This window comes from Acanthisitta chloris, unplaced genomic scaffold, assembly GCF_000695815.1.
Source record: "Acanthisitta chloris isolate BGI_N310 unplaced genomic scaffold, ASM69581v1 scaffold1562, whole genome shotgun sequence".
In the NCBI taxonomy this organism is placed as follows: Eukaryota; Metazoa; Chordata; class Aves; order Passeriformes; family Acanthisittidae; genus Acanthisitta; species Acanthisitta chloris.
This window is the reverse complement of record NW_008661987.1, coordinates 172893-195524: the sequence shown is the minus strand read 5'-3', so window position 1 is coordinate 195524 and position 22632 is coordinate 172893. Positions and strand designations below refer to the sequence as shown.

The 22632-nt window shown below is 35.8% G+C and overlaps 1 protein-coding gene across 1 annotated transcript in view; it reads left to right on the top strand.

Annotated features, from left to right (window-relative positions):
* The window catches only part of LOC103798160 (dynein heavy chain 5, axonemal-like), a gene marked incomplete at its 5' end in the record, with an annotated part of 107827 nt that overhangs the window by 24802 nt on the left and 60393 nt on the right, over nt 1-22632 (top strand). Inside the window, 20 exon segments of the mRNA XM_009070408.1 lie at nt 526-671; nt 1763-1925; nt 2439-2681; nt 3453-3643; nt 3725-3824; nt 5214-5338; nt 6770-6971; nt 7804-8039; nt 9708-9926; nt 10669-10731; nt 11661-11899; nt 12719-12959; nt 13432-13631; nt 14421-14574; nt 15667-15830; nt 16493-16649; nt 17679-17891; nt 18622-18846; nt 19889-20061; nt 21160-21338. Of these exon segments, the coding sequence (XP_009068656.1) occupies nt 526-671; nt 1763-1925; nt 2439-2681; nt 3453-3643; nt 3725-3824; nt 5214-5338; nt 6770-6971; nt 7804-8039; nt 9708-9926; nt 10669-10731; nt 11661-11899; nt 12719-12959; nt 13432-13631; nt 14421-14574; nt 15667-15830; nt 16493-16649; nt 17679-17891; nt 18622-18846; nt 19889-20061; nt 21160-21338 (3633 nt within the window).

Below are 22632 nucleotides of genomic sequence, written 5' to 3'. Positions count from 1 at the left end.
TCTTTTCTGTTAACTATTCCTTAGTGTCTGACATTTGTTTGTGGCATAGATGTTTTATTTGCCAAAAGTTTCTGTTGCTAGTAGATTCCCCAAGTAGTAACTAGTTCAAGCTATAGGAAAAGGTGAAATATTCTTGGAGCTCAATTAAATGTTAATATCTTTGTCTTTGAAATACATATACTGAAAGTTAATATATTATACAATAGATTATATTTCTATAATAATGTAGTTACCTTTTAGTATATAGATAACATATGCTACATAAGTATATGTTATGCAAAACTTAATTATGATTTCTGTGGTGAAGCTTGCCATAAAAGTTTAGATGTTTGCAGTAAACTGGTTAAAGTGTAGAAGTCATGCAATGTGTGGTAAGGTTGGACTCGATGATCTTTGAGGTCTCTTCCAACCCGGTTGATTCTATGATTCTAGGATTCAATATGATAGTTTGTTGACGTAAAAATTTTAACAGGACTCTGCAAGGACTATTGTTTTGAACTTCTAATCTTCTGTTTGCTTCAAAAGCTGGGCTGGAGTTACTGCTTGATCAAGTGAATGACTTGGTTGAATTTCGTATTGATGCTGTCCTTCAAGAAATGAGTAGAGTGCCACTCTGTAAGTTGCCAGAAGATGAACCACTGAGCTGTGAGGAATTTCTCCAAAAGACTAAGGTTATTAGATAAAAGTTTCGTAAAGAAGAGTTTGATGACTTTGAATTAAGATATTTTTCTTTTTTATGAGATAAAAATTCTGAGTGCAGAATTAATGAAGCATGCATGGAAATCCTTGCCTGCTACTCTGGGACCTTAAAAAGGGAATAAAAGTACCAAATCTAAAGAGGTCTGAGTTGAGGTGTTGTTTTCTGAGCTCATTAATGTTATGCCAACTACTGTATGATATTTCTTTTAAGCTTTGATATCACTCAAATGTTTTACCACCGTGACAGTATCTTTTTTTGTCAATGTTCCCTGTTCGTGTCTCTAAATAAGGGAATTCCCCATCTAATGTCTGAGGAGAGTAAATGCTATGGAAATGATTGTGTACTGGATATCTTTGTTGGTAATGGGATGTGCAAAATATACACACCTGGGTGAAGGTGGTTTGGGAAGAGCCCCTTCCTGTACCCCATCAAAATACTTTTATGTTGAGGATAATTAACTGTAAGCATGTAAACTGTTAGGTAGAAAGTTGATTAAGGTCATAATAAAATCAAATGATTTTATGAGGCAATAGTGAGATATCTGCCATTTTAGGTTATAATGTCTAATATGTTTTCTCCTGAAATAAACTTTTCTTTGGAAAAGATTTTAGAAAATCATGTAGGTAATCCCCATTCCTGGTCTCTTGTAGCACTAAATGCTATAGCCCATTAATGTAAAATGGCAATGATTAAAACAAATGTTAAATCTTTCACATCTACTTTGGAGTTAACAAAATTAAGAAGCACTTGCTTTTGGGAGCCTTTTAGTGGAACTAGGCTTTATAAATGGTGACTCATGATATTAACAATGGATGAATCATGTGATTTAGGAAACAAGCCACAGCAATTTTGAAAGACATTTATGATGCCTTATTTGGCACAACAAAGACTCCAACACTAAATAGTTTGGAACAAACCAATTTAAAACTAATGTTGTGTATTGATCCTGTTTTTCACAAGTCTTAGGCCTTGACATTTGTGTTAATAGAGTCTGCTGTGGCTGTGAAATTGATATGAGAACTGTGAAGATCAGAACATATCTTTGTTTTGGTTTGATAACAGGAGCTCTGTATAAAAGGTTCTGGGACTTTACATTTAAAAAGTTCACTGGTAGAAGATGCTGCTAATGATCTGATTAACATGTTACTTGACACTGAGGTACAGGTCAGTAAAGAAGATGAGAAGTCATTTGTACCTAGTGGTGAAAGAAAGTTCAAAAATACAGGTAAGAAGATTGTATTGTAGCTCAATTCTTATGATTCTTTTTCATGATCAGAGTATGTGTTGGGGGATATTGTAGCTTAGCTGACTGAAATATTGAAGAATATCTAATGCCTAAAGACTTTTGTTTGAATTTTCCTGGATAACAGATCATCTAACAATCATATATCAATCCGCAGTTAGGTCAATATGATTAATCTAACTTGCACACTGAAGTGTTAATGCCATAGAAGCAGGTACTTACAGGCCTTGGTTAATTGCTGGACTGCCTAGAGAAAGACTGTAAGAAACATATATAAGAAATAGTATCTAAATTTTAGTGATGATCATGCCAGTTTTTACAGAGCAGAGAAGGTGGATAGGAGTAAAAGGACTATTACATTGAGGTACAGATTGCAGATGAGTAACTGCACTTCTTAGAAATTTAAGAATATTTCTGGCACCTGTAGAGGTGTTGCTTGCTTATGTTTTCAAGTCCCTTAAGTCAATTTAACTAACTAGATTTATGATGTTTTAGCAACAGAAGAGGAAAGCAGATCAAAAAGATTGGCTTCCCCCCACAATTCCAGTGAGATATGGGCTGGCTTGTCTCCTGCAGAAAAGAGGAAGAGAATGGATTTGGAAAAGTTAGAGGAAGAAGCCAATGAACTGCTTTCTTACTTCAATAATCGTAATATTGATGCCCTTCTGAAAGTCACTCGAAACACATTGGAGACCATACGCAAGCGCATTCATGCATCTTCCACAGTCAGCTTCCTAGGTGACCACATTGCAGTACATTGCTTTCTTAGGCTATAAAAAGAAATCCATAAATGCAGTATCTGTAACTACATAAAAAACCTGTTGCAAATGTATAAGAGGGGAAAACAAAGCTATCTTGTTAAATTACAATTCATAAAATGGTGTGTTTCCAAAGGAATATTTTTTCCTGTGAAAGTAGGAATGTGTCATTGTGATGCCTGACTGTACTGTTCTGAAGCTGGATAGTATATTTGGAGTTGGACTTGATAAGTGGTTACCTGTTTGACCTTGGCTTTTACATAAAACTATGAGAACAAAACACTAGAGAAAGAGGTGTGTTCTCTTTCTCTTATTGATTGCTTTCCAGTATTTCTATACATTGTGATGGAAAACTCTTCTGAAGTGTTTCATTGTATTGTGTTTGGTCTCTATAGCATATAAGGCATAGAATATTATGAGATTCTAAGGAGGTTTTGTGCCCAATTTAATAGGCTGACTTGGAGCACAAACCAGATAACATGATTTTCTGCTAAACAGAGTTCAGCTGCACAGAACAAGTTGAAAAGGAGCTACATGGAGAGAAATACCATGGCACTAAGTTTTCACTTGTGCTTCTATAGAGTTTAGAAATACATCTTTAAAATTACTTAGGAATCTTTTTTCCCTTAAGAAATTTTACTCAATAGTCAGCACTAGGATATACATTGGTTTATATCAATACAACGCCTAGTTTGAAGTGCTAAAAAAATGCAAACAACGTTTTTTTCTTTCATTTTTGTCTCCCATTTAGAAAATCACAGTGCTTCTAATCAGAAAAAAGGTGTTCATCCTATAATTAGGACTAGTATTACTCTATCTATCCCTAATATCATCATGACGCCCTCTTTGGATGAGGTACAGCAGACGCTTAATAAAGCTGTAGATAGTATTGTGAAAGTAATGAAAGGAGTTGGACAGTGGAGTAAGGAGAGAATATCCAAGGTTTGTGTCTTTAACAGCCTTACTTAAAGCTAATGTTTCAAAACTGCTGCAAATAGAAAATAAAATTTATTTCTTCCCCAGAAGAAAATGTTAGAGAGAAAAGTTGCTCTGTTGCGGTGTGAGAGCAGAGACAGTGATTCTGATGATGGAATGAAAGAGCCTGGAAAGAAAAACTTCCATGGTAATGATAAACTCTGAGATCACTAAATTTGAATGTTAGATAAATGTGATTTATACAGAATGTGTTAAAGGATCTTAATTACAAAATACATTAAAAAATGGTAAAGACTTCATTGATTTTAAACTACCTCACGGATTTTAAACTGCCTCAGAGAAGAAACAAGATATAATAACAATGCCAGAAGTTCTCTTTGTGCTTAGAAGCCAGGCTTGCCACTTGTCTTTGTGTGGATTTGAGTAAGGGGATTTTTTGTACTTCTTGAAGAGTTGTACTGCTTTGAGTTTCACCTGCAGCATGTGAAAGCTGTTAGGGTACCAGCATGAGCAGCATAGTAGAAATTGTGGATGAGTTTGGAAAGAAATTCTAGTCACTATTACCACACAAAAGACCTTTCAATGATTTGCCATTGTGGTTTGTAACTTGGCATGCTCAAATAGCATCTGAGAAATTGTGCTGATATTCCTTTAAGAAGGGTAAATTGAACTTAAACAAAATCTGATATTGCATAGAAATGTCTGTAAAAATTGCAGTATGGTGGAGAGACAGCTGGAAGAACTCAAGATACTAGAACTTCTAACAGGATTTTTACTTAATTTGTTTTGTGCTCAGACATTGAATTTAGTAATTAAAGGCATTAATTCAAGGAACTCTAAGATGGTATCTTTGGTTGCTGTTTATTTTTTTTCTCTGAAATGGCTTAAAATCAAACCAAATTAATTGTTCTACTTTGTACTTGAGGTACTTAAAATTCAGTCTTTTTAGGTTAGCTCTCTCTTATACACCTGAAAAGTAGGACAGTAATACTGAATACTTGAACTGTTTAAGAAATTAAATTATTTCAAAACTAAGAATTTCTCCTGCTTGAGATGAAACAAGAAATGATGGCAAGCTCAATCTTTTGGGTATTTGCTAACTTTTGTTCTTTCTGGGGACTAGCTGTGACCATCTTCTCAGATTTAATGTTAATTTATATTTCAAATTGCCAGTTTTTCGGGTGTTTCAGAAAATAATATTTTTGGATTTGCTCAATGTGGATATATAAATAAATCACTTAGGTGAAGTATACAGGATAAACCTTGTGGAGGAATGAGAAAAGAAAGTATGATATTTGAAAGATCAGAGTGGAACTTTTTCCCAGTTTGACAGAGCACCTAGATGAAGCAATTTTCCTAAAATGGAGAGGTTTATGAATTGTTAGCAATTAAATTGGCCATCTAGGTGTCTAGTTGCCTTTATGATTAATAAGAACACCTAACTTTAAAATGCATGCTCATTGAAAAACATGCCATTAGTTTTTGTCTATAAGACAAAAATCTACTTGCCCTGAACAGTATGTCTATCCTAAAACTGCTTTTGTATTTGAATCTGCTTTTATAGATAGTGTGTCAGATGCAGCATCTCTCAGTTCGTCTGATCCAGTGCAAAGCCGGAACTACTTCAAGAGTATTTCAGAGAACAAAGAAATTATTAAATTAGTATCTTTACTCAGCAGTGCCATCAATTCTACAAAAAGAGTAAGACAATTGAGATGTTAATTTAATATCACTATCCAAGGGATAGTGAAGTAATACTTCTAATATCCTTGGGTAATAAGGGTAGGCATTTAAAGCTGTGATTAAACATAATACTGAAAAAGTGTGGGATGGTGGATGGAAAACATGTGGCTGCAAATTTGCAAGTGTGCTTTAAAAGTGTAACATGGACTTGGTGTACTCTGTTCCAAAATTTGAGGTTTTGAATATTATATAAATTAAAACATCATAAAAAACTCTAGGCATAGTTGAGTTGTGTGCACTTAATATACAGCTGGTAGTAATGGTACGAATGTGCTAAATACAGTTTTACTCACATAGAAATTCTAATGAAGCCAGCATGATTTCTGCCCATTATGAAGAGTTCATGGAGGTTTTGGAAGGAAACTGGCTGTCAGCTTGACATTTGCTGCATAGGATTTGCTAGTGGAGGTTAGAATTTAGCTTAAGGGATATACATAATTTCCTTGCCGTTTTCTTATTCTATGCACTCGTTAGTAAACTGTAGGTGTTGAACCGGTATTTCCTTGGGGAACTCTGCATCGGTTCCTCCTGGGGCTGGTACAACCTTATGAGTCTTGCCAGGTGTAAATATTTGACTCAGAGCCTTGTAACTTCAGTGGTACTGAAGCATAACTGGCACAGTGACATATAGGCTTGTGCTGAAAACTAAGGTATAGTTGATAATGGTGAATACTTACCTTGGTATTTTGATGCTCAATATTTTGTAATTGGAAATTTTATCAGTTAGCCAGGCTTAAATGTCTGCAAGCACTATATATATCGTAAGTCAAGATGTGGATTATCTCTCATAGCAGTGACCTCTCATTTAGTTGTTTAATTAGCTGCAGTGATGATGATTTAACTTTTTCTGACGTATTTCTGAACTCCTGAGAACCAGAAAAATAATTCTGTTGCACTCTTCTTAAATAATATTGAAATCAAAGAGACCTGAATTGAGTGTAGAAATGAATGTTAAAGGAAACTTGTCTCATAGTTTCATTATTTAAGGATGAATTGTGTTTGTTAGGTTGGGCCTGTGAGCTTAGGTTTCAGTTCCTAGTCCAGTAAATGGTAGGGAAGGACAATTGCACTGTATGATAGTCTTCATGGAGTGTTTTATTTCCCACTGATTCCTATGATTCTATTGACTGAAGAATCACTTAATTGGAAAATGCTGTAACTGATCTGACAAATTGAATGTGATTAGCATACAGTTCCTGGCACAGCTTGTGATTGCTAATGGAACTTGCTTTAGCATAAATTTACCAGCAGCCTTCTGTTTAGTGAGGTGATGCAACCTGCTCCACTATGGAGTTCTTAATGTATTCTAATAAGCAGCTGCTAAGAAATTATATGTATGCTATGCATGTGATGCTGAGAATCTTTCTTTGAATTTCCAATGTCTTTCAGGAGGTTCTTGCAGCTTTGGAAAGTTTTAGTTGTTATCACCATATATGGCAGAGGGACAAGGAGGAAGCCATTGACAAACTAATGATGGGAAACCCATTACTCTCTGAATTTGAGTCTGAAATTCTGTATTTCCAAGACTTGGAGCTGAAAATCAATTCTGAGCCTGAATACATCTGTGTGGGAGCTATTGCACTGTACACTGGTAGAGTTCAGCTTTCCACTTCTCTTTAGACTTACATACTTTCTGACCCTGGTAGGAAGGAGGGATGCTGCTTAGTTTTGGATGAGCGAACTAGGTTAAAATAGAAAGTAGAAAGAGAGAGAATGCCTGTTTGCTGTTTTGGCTGTAAATGCATGCAAACAAAACACTAACACAAGGATATCTGTGAGGCTCAGCTGGAGATTCTTCCCCCACCAGGATACTTCTGCACACTTATGGGGTGGATGGGCCTATCCTTCTGTCACTGATTCTCAAGGGTATGTACTTCATGAGACTAAGATGATAAGCTTATGTTGCTTTTCTCCTTGCCTGGCTGCATGCAGTGAGACAGCTGAAAAGCCTTCTATTTAACAGTTACTTGGTTCCACTGATGCTACAGATAAAACATATAAAAATTAAGTGCTTGATGGACCATTTGGTTTAATTAGATGTCATATCAAATTTTCTGTTTCTTCAGCTTTCATAATCATACTCTTACTTCCCCCCTCCCATTGTTTTTTTTTAAAGATTCATTTTTAGACTTAGATGAGAATATTAACCAATTTGTTAGTGATGTATAGGACAGAAGTTTGTATAATGATATATGAACAAGATGACAAGTATGGACTCAGCCTCATCTTTCCAGTAGGTGAATCTTAAAAACTATCTGAGATGAGAATATTAACCAATTTGTTAGTGATGTATAGGACAGAAGTTTGTAATATATGAACTATGAACAAGATGACAAGTATGGACTCCAGCCTCATCTTTCCAGTAGGCGAATCTTAAAAAATATCTACAATGTCTAATATCTATTAATTGTTCAATGTTTTAGCTGATCTGAAGCTAGCACTAAAATCAGAAACCAAAGCCTGGATGACTTTGCTGGGGTGTCATTGTAATAAGAAGTACCGAACAGAGATGGAAACAATTTTGACTTTTATAGAGGAAACTGGCAAGAAGCTAAATCGCAGCATCACAGACCTGGATGATATCAGAATAGCCATGTCAGCTTTAAAAGAGATCAGAGAACTACAGATCTCCATAGACTCTCGAATTGGGCCCATTGAGGTAGCTAATGGGAATGGTGCATGTATGGGTACTGCTTCAACAGAGCAGTTATTTTCTGGGCTAAAGCTTAACAGTGCACTTTGAAAAGGTGTGATTTAATATGTGTTAAATGTTGTGTGACAGACCTGTTGTGTTTCTGCAAACCTCTTTGTGTGAAATTCTGATTTGGACAAACATAAACTTACTGAGGTGAGAGATGGTGTAGTGAACATTACAGAAATAGAGATGTAGGTGAGAAGAAGATGAGAACACAGATATTTAATACAAGAAAGCTTTTTGTACTTTGTGGAAGAAGTCTGTATGAGAAGGAATGAGTTTATGCTAATGTTTTTTTTTAGCTTAGCCTACAAAGGAGGAAAAAATACTAGGCAGATTATACAAGAATGTGTGAGAGTGATTGCTTTAATCAGCTATATCATAGGTTGAAATAAACATAAACAATTGACTTCCTTAAAGACACTATGCTAGAATACATTTATTGTACATCTGTCAAATGGCAGAATTAAAAACAGGTGGTGATGGTTTCTCTGTATTCCTGACCAGAGTATGCATTTAAGAATGCTGTAGTTTGGCAAAACACACCACTGATAAGATATTCAGTAGAATTCTTTTTACCTAAGACATATTCATGATTCCTGATTACTTATAATTTTATTATCAGGTTTGTGTCCTCATTGTTTTCAAGTAACTTAACATAGAATTCATATCTACCAAATATTGACTAATATTCTGTTTTGGAGATGAAAACAGTATTTGCTGTCAGACAGATGTCTTTCACCTGTGTTTTCTGATTTTTTTTTTTTGAGCTGAGGTAAATTATGAAATGTAGCATGTACTCGTGCAAATAATGGAAGTTAGTGTGGAACCCTTCCATATTTTTGTGAAGATTGAGTGTCTCTCTCAGCCTTAGAAGCTGTGAGGGTCTCCCTAGTTTTGTAGAACGAGCGAAAATATCACAAGTAGTTTATGGTGAGAAGCAAATCATATCTGCAACTATAACCACCTGTGAAATTGTCATAGATAATGAGATCTCTTAAGAGATGACATTTTGCAAGTTCCTGCTACGACCTATCCAAAAGCCATGGTAGCCAAGGATTCCTAAGCTTCCAATCTGCATGCAGGAGCCTTGAGTCCCTAGGCACAAGGAGTAATGCCTCAGGCTTATGAAAGGGAGGTGGACATGTTTCCCACATAGTGGCATAGCAGACAGATAGTTGTGTTTCCATTTTTGCAATATGCCTGCAATTTGATTAAACTGGAAAACATAAATGGAAATAATTACACTTCATACAAAAATTTTGAGATGAAACTGTTACACTACAAATTCATTGCTACCCTATCCTGAGGAGTAAATGAATTTACAGTAAATGAATTACAGTAAATGAATTTCAGTTCTGTTTTTGTGAAACTTGACTAAGGGTTTCAGTATGTGGAGTGTTCATATGTTGGTGGTTCAAGTGGAAATCAGTGTTCTGAGAAAATACAATTCTGGTGTTTCTTCCAGTTCGGTATTTGTTTGCCAGATTGTGATAATGGGTATGCATAAAGAACAGATTTTCTTTTAGTAGGAAATCATTCTCTCTCCTTAAAAATTGAAAATGTTAGCACACATATTTGTATACAAAGTTAAGTTACCATTTTCTATATCTTGATCCAACCTTCTGACAGGAATCCTATGCTATGTTGAACAACTATGATTTACTTGTTGCCAAGGAAGAGACAGAGAAAGTGGACACTTTGCACTACACTTGGGAAAAACTGCTAATCCGTGCAAAGGAAGTACAGAATGAGCTTGTTGCTTTGCAGCCAAACTTCAGAGGAGAGCTTATAAGTTCTGTGAAGACTTTTACTGAAGACTGTGCACAGTTCTATTCAGATTATCATCAGGCAAGCATTTGTGTTTGATAGTATTCGGGGAGTTTTTGAGGAGCAGTGGGTGCATGGAAAGATTTTGGTGTTGAGTAATTAATGGGATGGGCCTGTACTGTTGAATATGTCTATTATTGTTAATATGGTATTTGAGTTTCAGTGCAGGGCAGGCTTTGGTTATGTTTTCGTGACTGACGTATGTAATGCTGGTAATCAGTTCTTAGAGATTAACACTCGAGATTTTAAGGTTTATGATAAAAACCTAGTTAGCATGAGCAAATGTGAAGACTTGGATTACTGAAAAATTATGCTGTAATGTAAGAAGCATTTTCTGGTGCTGAATATAAGTACAAATGACTTCAGCTCTTATATTCTTTCTCATTAAATTATAAATAAATGAAGCTGAACTAGTCTTATATCATCATTCAAGTAATGCTGATTTTTACTTGAAGAAGGAGCTATGATTGCCTAGCTTTTACACTATAATGAAAACTTCTGCATTAAAAAGACAATTAATTGCCTGCTTTTTTTTTTTTTTTTTACTGTCTTTTTAGAGAAAGTACTTGTTCTAGTAGGCAACTGTGATCTCTTTGTTCAGTTGTTATCTGATGCAGGGAGGGAATCCTGAGGCTGCAAAAATGTTTGAGTTTAACATTTAGAAAATTTTGATAAGAAACAAGCTGTAGCTATTTTCACCCTCAAAATTCACTTCTTTTTATGTTGTTGTTTAGTTTTTTGTTTGTTTTGTTTTGTTTTTTAGAATGGGCCAATGGTGGTTGGTTTGAAGCCTCAGGAAGCCAGTGACAGGCTTACTATGTTTCAGGTACTGTTAATTCTAAGACACAACACTTATTGCAAGTAAGCTAACACCTAAAGACTGAGAATGAATCATGGTAGTTGAAATAATTTTCATTGATACATAGGGTTACTGATTTGGCAAAGTCTGTTTTAACTTAATGACAGCTAAGTTGGAGTTTTTCTATGCATTTGCAAGGAATGCAGTTTAAATCTAGATTTTTTTAGGAGTTAAAAGAAAGGCTGCACAGATAATGAGTAATAATTACTAGATTAAAATGTCCTCATGGAAGCCTACTCTCAAGTTAAATGTATTTGGCTATAGGCTATTCTTGTGTTCATTACTGTGTTTATTTTTTATTGCTTTTGTTTGGTTCAATTTTTTTTTTTGTGGAATTAAAGGTTTCCATTTAAACTGCCAATTTTCCCTGATGAAATGTTTCTTTGTACCATGTTTAATATCTGTTCCTGCAATGATGACTTCTAATGGCTTTCTTTTTCCTATAGTGCTAATCATTTGACTTCCTACTATGTTCTCTCAGTTATATTGCAAGTGGCAAATCAATTATGTCTTTCTTTGCTGCTTTAATGGTAGTAATTCTTCAACCCTTAAATAAAAAGGTAGAATTTGCTACATCCACCTTTCTTAGTTTTGCATGTCATGCTCCACCTCTTTCAAGTGCAATCTTAGCATTTATTGTTCTGTCACAGTGCTGCATGAAGTAAATGGCTTTCCTGTCAAATTCAAAGATATGCCTCCAAGCTAGCTAAAAGTTACTTTTCTCATGAAAATTGCTGACAAAACTGTTGACAGTGTAAGCTGTTATTATGTCTGTATCTCTTTCTAATATTTCCTCGATTTTAATCTCTAATGCAGCTCTAAGCATAATGCCAGATCTTGAATCTTGAATTATTTAATTTTATTTAATTTAATATTTTTTTCTTTTTCTTTCTTAGAATCGATTTGATAATCTTTTTCGGAAATATATTACTTACACAGGAGGGGAGGATCTTTTTGGTTTGCCGGTTACTCAGTATCCTCAACTGCTTGAAATAAAGAAGCAACTGAATCTGTTACAGAAACTCTATAATCTATATAACACTGTCATTGACACAATCAGTGGCTACTATGATATTCTTTGGTCAGAATTAGACACTGAAAAAATAAACAGTGAACTTCTGGAGTTTCAGAACAGGTGAGAAACTGTTGCTGCGGCAAAGATGCTTAAAGTACTTTTGTTACTCCTTAAATATGATTATAAGTGGTCAGCACTAATAATCACATCTGAGCATGTATTTGTTCAATGAAATATGAAAAATGTGAATTTTAATTGAAAAATATATCCATTACCAATTTCATGAAATAAAGGAGTCAGGTTAGATTCTAAATGTTGAGGATTATTGTTAATTAGAAAGCTTCTTGGCTAACCTTTAAAAGAAGTTTGGAATATATGCTAAAATTGTTATTTATTTTGTTCATGAAGGGAAATTCCACTTGTTTGTTGTAATACTATTATTCACGAGAGGCAGATTTACCCTAGATGTCTAAGGCAAGTTAGAGAATTGCTGAATAGTTTTCCGACAAAATGGGATACATTGCGTACATAGAAGCTGAACTTTTAATCTAGGAATCAGATAATTTAAAGAATTAAACCAGCATGTTCTGAGGAATAGGGTTTTTCTAGAGCACAGAGCAGTGCATATCATGAGCCTCACCAAAAGGTGAAATCAAGATGCAAAGCAGCTTCATTGGTCTTGAAGATCACCTGGACAAGAGGGTGTTAGAACTATGCAGCTACGCTGCTTAAGTGGAGCCTGTAGGTGCCTGCCCAACTAACAGTCATTGAAATAGACTGGGCACAGATTTTCTCACATTCAGAATCATGTACAGAAGCTTCAAACTGCAGGTCACCTGGATTTGGAAAGCATATATTCTGCTGTTAAAACCATATACTGTAGTTTTAAGGAAAGAATATTTGAAACTTTTGGAAAAAGCTTGCATTATCTCTGCATAGGTGCTGTAAGCTTCCTCGTGGTGTAAAGGAATGGCAGGCATTTTTTGACCTAAAGAAGATCATTGAGGACTTCAGTGAATGTTGCCCATTGCTTGAGCTCATGTCAAGTAAAGCAATGATGCCTCGGCACTGGAAGCAGATTACAGATCTCACTGAACACAAATTTGATGTGGAAAGTGAAACATTCAAACTGAGGAGTATAATGGAAGTTCCACTATTAAGATATAAAGAGGAAATAGAGGTATTGTGGAAAAAGAAAAAGGAATGCATGGCACAAAACAATCTGCTTGAATAGTATAGGAGTAACAGTAGCAAGAAGGAAAGCAAAATATTTCTAAAGAAAGAACAGAGAAATGGTCTATCACTTCAGCTTTTTGTATAAAATAGTGACACAAATATGTTGTGGTGCCAACTCCTGTATTTTTAATCATGCAGCTTGGCCCAGGAGTTAATTTGTGAGGGTACCTTGCTTTGCAACATTACAGATATGAAAAGTAATCATGATGTTATTCTTTCATTCCTTCCAAAAGTTGACCATATCGTGATGTCGTATACAGATTATTAGCTATGGTGTTTGTGTAGCTGTAGATCTTTCCAGCTGGTAAATAGTTGCTCATCAGAATTACTTAGGGTTAAAGGAAATAAGAGTTAGATTTGTATACCAGAGACTTCAAGCACTCATAGCTTGTTCTAACATCATATTTATTTGAAAGGATATCTGCACCAGTGCTGTTAAGGAGAGAGACATTGAGCAGAAGTTAAAACAAGTGATAGCTGAATGGGATAACAAAACATTTATCTTCGCAAACTTTAAAACCCGTGGGGAACTTCTTTTAAGAGGTGACAGCACATCAGAAACAATTTCTGCCATGGAGGACAGCTTGATGATTCTTGGTTCTCTCATGAGCAACAGGTAACAGGAAAGGGAGCGGGAGAATGGGGGGAGAGATCAAAATATTAGCAAAAGGCTTTGTTTTATTAAACCAATTATCACAGAGGAGAAGGAAAATAAGCATCTAGATAAAACTTAAGAGCTTGATTGTCCTTGAGCTGTTCATGGACTAGTTATTATTGTGTGTATCCCTCCAGTAAGATCTGTCAAAAGCATGTGGATGCAGTTCAGACTTCCTGAATAAACAACTGGACAGTTTTCACCGATGCAAGAAAGTGGGGTCATAAAGGAGAACACTGCCTGGTCGTGGCAGGCATATTATAGGCATTACAGGCATGGCTACCCTGCCCCTGTGATAGGTCATTGCCTCATGCCAAAGGTGATGAAAATTCCAGTTAAAGTGAGCTTCAGTTTGTCTGGTTTCACATGCCAGAGCACATAGATAAGGAACATAGAACCTGATTATCAGGCAGATGTTCAAAATCAAGAGTTCAGGAACTCTGTCTTACAGCTTTCAAGATGTCGCATAGTCACTTTTTGAAACCACTTTACCTTAGAGTGAAACAGAAATCTTTCTCCTATTCAGCTTCTGTTGAGTCAGAGCTGTGCTATGCCCCTTGTGTACTCAGCACCAAGTTGGAGCTGATTTGAATTAGTTGCCAGCTAGCTGAATTGAGTATAGATTTTTATCCTTTCACTTGAAAAAGATAGAGCAGGAAAATTATTCCTCATCCTTGTGAGTAATACGCTGTTTTTCAAGAGTTTTGTTATTTTCTTGAAATAAAGCAAATGTCTTTTTTTTTATTGCAGACACAACACACCCTTCAAGACACAGATTCAGAAATGGGTGCACTATCTTTCCAACACTACAGATATCATTGAGAACTGGCTGACTGTGCAGAACTTGTGGATTTATTTAGAAGCTGTTTTTGTTGGTGGTGACATAGCAAAGCAGCTTCCAAAGGTTTTTAGACGTGCCTTTTTTCAGTTTGGTTATCTGCATTTTAAGAATAAAACTTAATTGTGATGTCATAATTGATGCAGTAATGTAAACTTTGGTTTTTTTGAGTACTTAACAAAACAAATCTGGTCAAACCTCCCTGTTTAAGCAGGATCATCCTAGAGCATGTAGCACGGGTTTGTGTCCAGATGGTTCTTGCATATCTCCAGTGAGGGAGAAATCAGTGACCTCTTTGGGCAATCTGTCCCAGTGTGTGGTCACTCGCACATTAAAGAAGTTCTTTGTATTCAGGTGGAATGTCTGTGCATCCATTTCTGCCCATTGCATCTTTTCTTATTGTTTGGCACCACTGAGAAGAGCCTGGCTTTGTTTTCTTGGCAACTCCCCTTCAGATGCTTATATACATTGAGGAGGTCCCTCTTAGTCATCTTTTCTTGATGCTGAACAGGCCAAGCTCCCTTAGCCTGTCCTCGTAAGAGAGATGCTCCAGTCTCTTAATCATCTTTGTTGCCCTCTGCATGACCTGCTCTAGGAGGTCCATGTCTCTCTTGTACTGAGTAGCCCAGAACTGGATGCAGTACTCCAGTTGTGGCCTCATAAGGGCTAAATAGAGCACCATGATCACCTCCCTTGACCTGCTGGCAATACTCTTCCTGATGCATCCCAGGATTCCACCAGCCTTCTTGGCCACAAGGACACACTGCTGGCTCATGGTCAGCATGTTGTCCTTATCTTAATCCTTATCTTAAACTTTACTACATAGGTGTTCATATTAAAAATTAACTTTGGTTTTTGAGAAAAAAACCCTCTTCAGATTTGAAGCATTCAATTCAAGCATAATGAGTTTTCTGTCTTTTTCTCTAATAATGATTGTAAGAGAAAGTAGATAGCAGGGTTGACAGGCAAGTATAAAATAAGCTGTGTTGTGTAAGCAGAAATAATTGTGTTTTTCTAAGCTGAAAAATTTCTAGAAGACTAGTGAGAAGATTACCAGTGAGATTACTGGGTGCTAATTTTGCAATAAAGCACCTTTTACCTTTTCTCTCTTCCTTCCTCCATCTCTTCTATTCCACATTCATTGTCATGTTTCAACAGGAAGCAAAGCGCTTCTCTAACATTGATAAATCCTGGGTGAGGATCATGACCCAAGCTCATGAAACACCCAATGTTGTTCAGTGCTGCGTTGGAGATGAAATCATGGGACAGTTATTACCACATTTACTGGAGCAGCTTGAAATTTGTCAGAAATCACTCACAGGGTAAGATTACTACAAGACCACAGTCTTGGGCAGATGGTTGTGCGTTGTGTAGCTAAGGAAAGAGCAATTCTATGAGTCCTGTCCCATGAATTTTGCAAAGATCATGTTCTTATTCTATGTAAGTTGAGTTGTACTGAACAACAGGTTAGCAGGATAATGCAACACGTCCAAAGAAATTGCTAGAAATGATAAATATTTGATTTGGGATTAAACTGTCAATCACTGTCAGTCTCTGTTGAAACCAAAGCATGTTTCAGCCTAGTTCTAATCCAGAAGGCCCTCTGGATCTGTATGTCCTATTCAGACCCTTCACAAATCTGAGAGAAATTTAGCATGAGAGATCTAAATACTAAGTAACAGACTTCATGTGAAAACTTCTTTTTGTTTAATTGCTTTCCTTTTTTTACTGTTGTTGTTTGGATTATAGCAAATAATAAAAGGTTTCTGTGAAGTTATTTCTGATGCTAAGAAAGTAGCTTTAATGCAGATGCATAACATGAAGGTATGGTGGATAAAAATGGTCATTGCCACAGCTAAGAATTGGAATAATAAATTGTGAGAAATGCCACCTTTAAAGAGAAAACGATGTATAAATTAACATAATTCACTTATCATCTCCCATCTCCCAGCTTCTCCACCATTTTTTTTTTCCAAAAATGCAGGTACTTGGAGAAAAAGCGCCTTCTGTTTCCACGATTCTTCTTTGTGTCAGATCCTGCTCTCTTGGAAATTCTTGGCCAGGCATCAGACTCTCACAATATACAGGCACATCTGCTGAATGTCTTTGACAACATTAAAACTGTCAGGTTCCATGAAAGGGTATGTATTGCCCACACCTCAGTGTTACATTGCTTCACATTAACAATATACCTGTTAAATAAGAGAGCTAGCTGACTCCATAAGGAATGTTTTGCCATTTTCATCAACTATTTGATGCTGATTAAGCTTTCTTCATTTAAGGTTTAGTTTCATATCCTTATTTACATAATAGTAAAACTTTATATAGAGTAGCAGAACAATTTGCATCACTGCATAGGTTTCAGAAAAAAATGCCCATCTACTGAATTGGTTTCTGTGGCTTAATGTAGGCTAGCATCCTCTCAGATAAGTTTCTGATTCTTTAGGAGAATATTTGTATCTGTACATTGACCGTCTTTGTACTTCTCCATTCTTTTTTTTTTTTTTTTTTTATTGTATGAAGTGTATCTACTGTCTCATCTATTTCTGAGTTATCCTTAATATGCCTTCAGACATGGTACCCTTTACAAGAACAGATAGCAACATTTTTTTACCCTTTGTATGTATATGTTTTCTTAGAAAGTAGATACATTCCCATGATTTTGAAATTACTTTGATTGCCCATGGTCCTTAACTTTTGTCTTTCTATTATTTTTGATTTTAAGGCTGTAAATTTTGTTACGATATTAACCCACCAGTAATGGGTGAAGGTTTTCTTTATTGTGACCAGAAATTGGATGTTGTCACAGAATCACAGAATGGGTAAGGTTGGAAGGGACCTACAGTGGGTCATCTGGTCCAACCTCCCTGCTCAAGCAGGGCTATCCTAGAGCACATTGCACAGGATTGCCATTGAAACGTACATGAAATTCAGGAGTTCTCAATATATTGGGGTGCATCTCCTTGTCCAGAAGAGAGTGTTTTGTTTAAGGCCTTTCTCTATGGCAAAAGTAATGATTTAATGGTTTTTACATTTCACTAAACAAATTGGTATAATTTATCAGTTACCTAAATAAGTTTAATGGAATGATTGCAGGAAAATACAACAGATATTGTAAAGGTAAACAATGTATCTATAAAACGAAAATGTTTTTGCGTTGCTTTCATTAGATATATGATCGTATATTGTCGATTAGTTCACGAGAGGGTGAGACTGTAGAGCTGTCTAGACCTGTAATGGCTGAAGGTAGTGTGGAAGTTTGGCTCAGTTCTCTGTTGAAGGAATCCCAGCTGTCACTGCATCAAGTTATTCGCCAGGCAGCTGCAGACATCCAGGAGACGAGTTTCCAGATTACTGAATTTCTTTCTACTTATCCAGCCCAGGTAATACAGTTTTTAAACTAATGAAGAATTATTCACAGATATGTATCACATTTTTTCTTGTCTTTGCAATAAAAGTTGCAGCCGGTGTTTTAAATACAAAACTAACATATAAATTTATCTTAATCAGCTCAGCTTTTAAGTTGCACTTCACATATCTGAAACCAAACCTGAAGCTCTTGTTTAAAAATAATGCTGAATGCAGGAAATTAGTGTAATGAAGTTAATACTATTTCTTTACAATCTTAATACTTGACTACTGAAGAAAAAGTAGTAAAATTGTATGTTTGTTCATATATTAGGGATAACACTATATATTGCTCAAGATTTGAAACTGAAGGTATGTTGTTGGAGACTGAATAAAGAATTTATGAATTGCTGAAAAAATATTTTCAATTGAAGCATTAATCATTCACTGGTTAGTTACTATATATATATGAAGTATATTAATTGGATATAGTATTTATATATATATGCTGTAAATTATATTGAACAGCTATATTAGCAATGTGCCATAAACAGCATCTACAAGACTGAAGTGTGGACTTAACTATGTGTTTGTGTATGGAGTTGGGACACACAAAAAATGCATAGGTTGAATGACCTTTGTGTGGATACATGAAAGGTAATTTTATGCAGATTGTAGAAGAACCATTCCTTTAGTTTGTCTGTGAATGTACATTTTAGGTGAAAGAGAATAGATTATGAAGCATATACTTTTATCTTTTCTAAGGTTGGGTTGTTGGGGATCCAAATGATTTGGACAAGAGACTCAGAAGAAGCTTTGACTAATGCCAAGCATGATAAAAAAGTTATGCAAAAAACAAACCAGTTTTTCCTGGATCTTCTAAATATGCTGATAGATATGACGACAAAAGATCTTAGTCCAGTTGAGCGAGTTAAATATGAGACATTAATCACCATTCATGTGCATCAGAGGGACATTTTTGATGGTCTTGTAAGTATTAAAAAATTGTCATTTCTCTGGACTGCATTGTGAGTTTTCATGAGTAAATAAAATGAATATAGAGTTATATTGTGTGTAATTAAGTCTTAATATTATAATTATTTATAATACAGGAAAAAGTTTGAAGTTGGTTGAAGGTGCTATCCCCTCTCTTATAGTTTCAGTAGCATACCTAATTATTGCTTATGCTGACATGCTCATGCTGACAGAGGATGCTAAAATTAGGAAAATTTAGCTTAATCAAACTTAAAGCTAGCATACACTTTTATCTATAGGAAGTTCTGGATCTGATTCTAAAATTAAGCTGTCTGAGAAAAGAATGACTGAGTTTTAACCCTGTTGCTGGTAGGCAGACACCTATCTTTTCATTGTGAAATCATTTGTTCCTAGTTATAATCATTTTTTTGTAAAGTGTAATTTTTAGACACAACCCAAAGGATATTTTTTAAAATCCTGTTCAAATATTCAATATGTCAACTTTGAAATATTCTCAGCTCTGCTGAATTTCTTAAATAGTGTCTGCACTATGATACTGTTTTGAAATGCCTTTTGTTTTCCAATTTGCATGAGGTTTCATACAAGTCTTATGCCTTTTGTTTTCCAATTTGCATGAGGTCATACAAGTCTTACGGCAGTTTTAAAAATCAACTACCACATTACATTCTGCCTACTCATGTAAAACTGAGGTGGTAGTGGTAGGGCTGACAGAAAGGAATGGCAGTTTTAAGGTTAAACTGAACTTAATGGCTCCTGTTGGAGGCTTGTGGACTGTTCATTTGTATTTAGAATTTTGGCACATGTGTCTAAAGCCGGAAATTCCTTTGCCTTTGTATGGGTTTCAGCAATAACACTATCAATTTTTGTGGTAAAAATCAAGATAGGGTCTTCACTATTCTTGTGTTACTAACTGTTCTTTATACCTTTCATTGTGATTACAGAGCTGGCTTTGCAATACTACTTAGCTGATACAATATAAATGCAAAAGCAAATGTTAACCATGAATACCACAGCCTTGTTTTCCCTCTTTTCTTAGTGTTGCATGCATATCAAGAGCCCTATGGACTTTGAGTGGCTGAAACAGTGTAGATTTTATTTCAGTGAAGAGTCTGATAAAATGACAATTAAGATCACTGATGTGAGTTTCACATACCAGAATGAATTTTTGGGCTGTACTGACAGGCTTGTCATAACGCCTCTTACAGACAGGTGAAAAAACCTAATTTTATTCCTTTATTCTTTTGCTGCTAAACCTGGGCTTTTACAAGAGCGACTGAGTCATTCCTACTGGATGCAAAATTGATCTCTGCAGAGTTTGTCCTTCACAGTCTCGTCAAAGTCTATTATTTTACATGGAATGCTTCAATATTTTTGTTTCCATGCCTTGCAATATGAATAACTTCCAGCATAATTTCTGCCACATACTCTCATGATCCCTACATACATGGTGTATGTGACCTTTATTCTTATGTATTTGTGGCTAGTATACCTGAGGACCAGGTATATCCCAACAGCTACAATATGTGGAGAGAGATACAGGACAAAAGCAAGTGTTTACAGGCAAGCTAATGAAAACAGCTAAGGAATATGAGAAAGGAAAAACAATTTTATTCAGCTGTAATAGATTGGAGATCTTCCATCTAAAAGGATGTTGAAAGAATTGCAGTCCTATTAGCAGAGAGGTCCACCTAGCTAACTCAAATACCACAAAGAATGCTTTATAAGCTGTCATTGGCAAAATAAGGGCATTTTGTTTGTTTATTTGGTTTTGGTGTTGGTTTTTTTTAAAAACTATTCCATACAGAATATTCTAGAGCCAGTCTTGAGATATAGTTATTAGCTGGTGTTCTAGTGCATTGCACTTAGATGTTTCATTTATGAAATGGGATGCACTGTGTGATCAAATTTTAAAGGTGGATGAGAAAGGAAAGGTTATCTGTCTTTCATTACCGTACTCCACAATATAATGTAGTTCGAAACTGCTTCAGATAAAGTAACTTGGGAACCAAGCTAACCAAACTAATGTTAGGCAGCATCTCTGTATCTGCTTTCTTCTCTTGTGATCTTTCAGTTTGCTGTTTATTGAGGGTTATCTGTTCTTTCATCTTATGTATAATGAGATGAACCTTAATATTCCCTGCACTGAGTGAAATATTTTCCTCCTTTCTGATTTAAATTCAATTAGAGGCATGGAATTTCTACCCTTTCCTTTTCTCCTTAAATCGGGCCTTACTTGAGTAAGTTCCTCTGGCATTATATGGAAAACTGTGCACTGCAGCCCATTAAGTGATGATTGTTGCCTTTTAGATGTTACATCACTTTGGCTCAAGCTTTGGGCATGAACATGGGTGGAGCACCTGTGGGACCTGCAGGAACTGGAAAAACTGAAACCATCAAAGATATGGGACGGTGCCTTGGAAAATACGTAGTGGTCTTCAACTGTTCAGACCAAATGGATTTCCGAGGACTTGGAAGGATCTTCAAAGGTAAGATGTGGACCAAAGGTAAGATGTTGACCAAAAGGGTCAACTGTATCCCAGGGTGTGCTAAGCACAATAAAACTAAGTGGTCAAAGGAAGTGATTGTTCCACTATACTCAGCTTTGGAGTGGCCTCATCTCAAGTACTCTGTGCAGTTTTGGGGTCAGTAATGTAAGGGCATATAAAAATACAAGAATATGTCCACATGAGAGCAACAAAGATGGTGAAAGAACTAGAGGGCATGACTTAAGAGGAACAGCTGAATATACTACGTTTAACTTTGAGCAAAGGAGACTGAGGGGTGCCCTCACTGCTGTCTGTAATTCCCTCAAGAGCGGGAGTGGAGAGTGAGGTGCTGATCTCTTTGCTCTGGTGTCTGGTAATAACACACAGGGGAATGGCTTGAAGCTGCATCAGGTGAAGTTCAGATTAGATCTTAGTATCTTCACTGAGAGTGGGGTCAAGCACTGGAACAAGCTTGCCAAGGAAGTAGTCAGGGTCCCAAGCTTGTAGGTATTCAAGTACTGTTTGGACAACAGTCTTAAATATATGGTATAACTTTAGGTAGTCTTGTGTGGAGTCAGGATTTGGACTTGTTGATCCTCGTGAGTCTTTTATAACTCAGGATACTCTGTGATTATATGATTCTATGCACTATGTGAAAGTCACAAATGCTGAGAGAACATCTGTATAAAACAAGGTTGATATATATCCAGCAGATGATTTCAGCCACTTAATTAATATCTTGTTATGAATGTAAAATATAGTTGCAACAATGTCTCCAAGAAATAGAAATGTCTGAAAACATAAGACTATTTATGAAAGGATATATAAAGTCACTTAAAATAATCAAGGAAGACTGTCTAGATGAAAAGAAAAAGCAGTGAAATTTATTACTGAACTGGTGGAATGTGTTGAATTCCAACTCCAGTATTTTTTCTCCTTCAAATGTCAAAATTCCTATCAGTAGAAGAAAATGCATGAATAGTGCTATATGTGTTAAAAACAACTGGAACAACTAACTGAAGTTAGGTGTGGATGAATTTTTTTTTAAAGGAACTGAAATTGATACCTGTCAGTCGTAGTAGATGTCAAATTAGAGATCAAGTGGAGATTCTTGAATATTGTATTGTTGCAAGTTACTGTATCTCTGATTTTTTTGGTTTTGTTTTCTCCAAAATATCTGAGGGAGATATCTGGCACAGACTGATGCCTAACTTTTTCCCCAACAAAAGCAACTGTACTGCTCATTGTAATATGTGCAATAAACTATTGCTAACCCATTGTATTTTCATAGAAT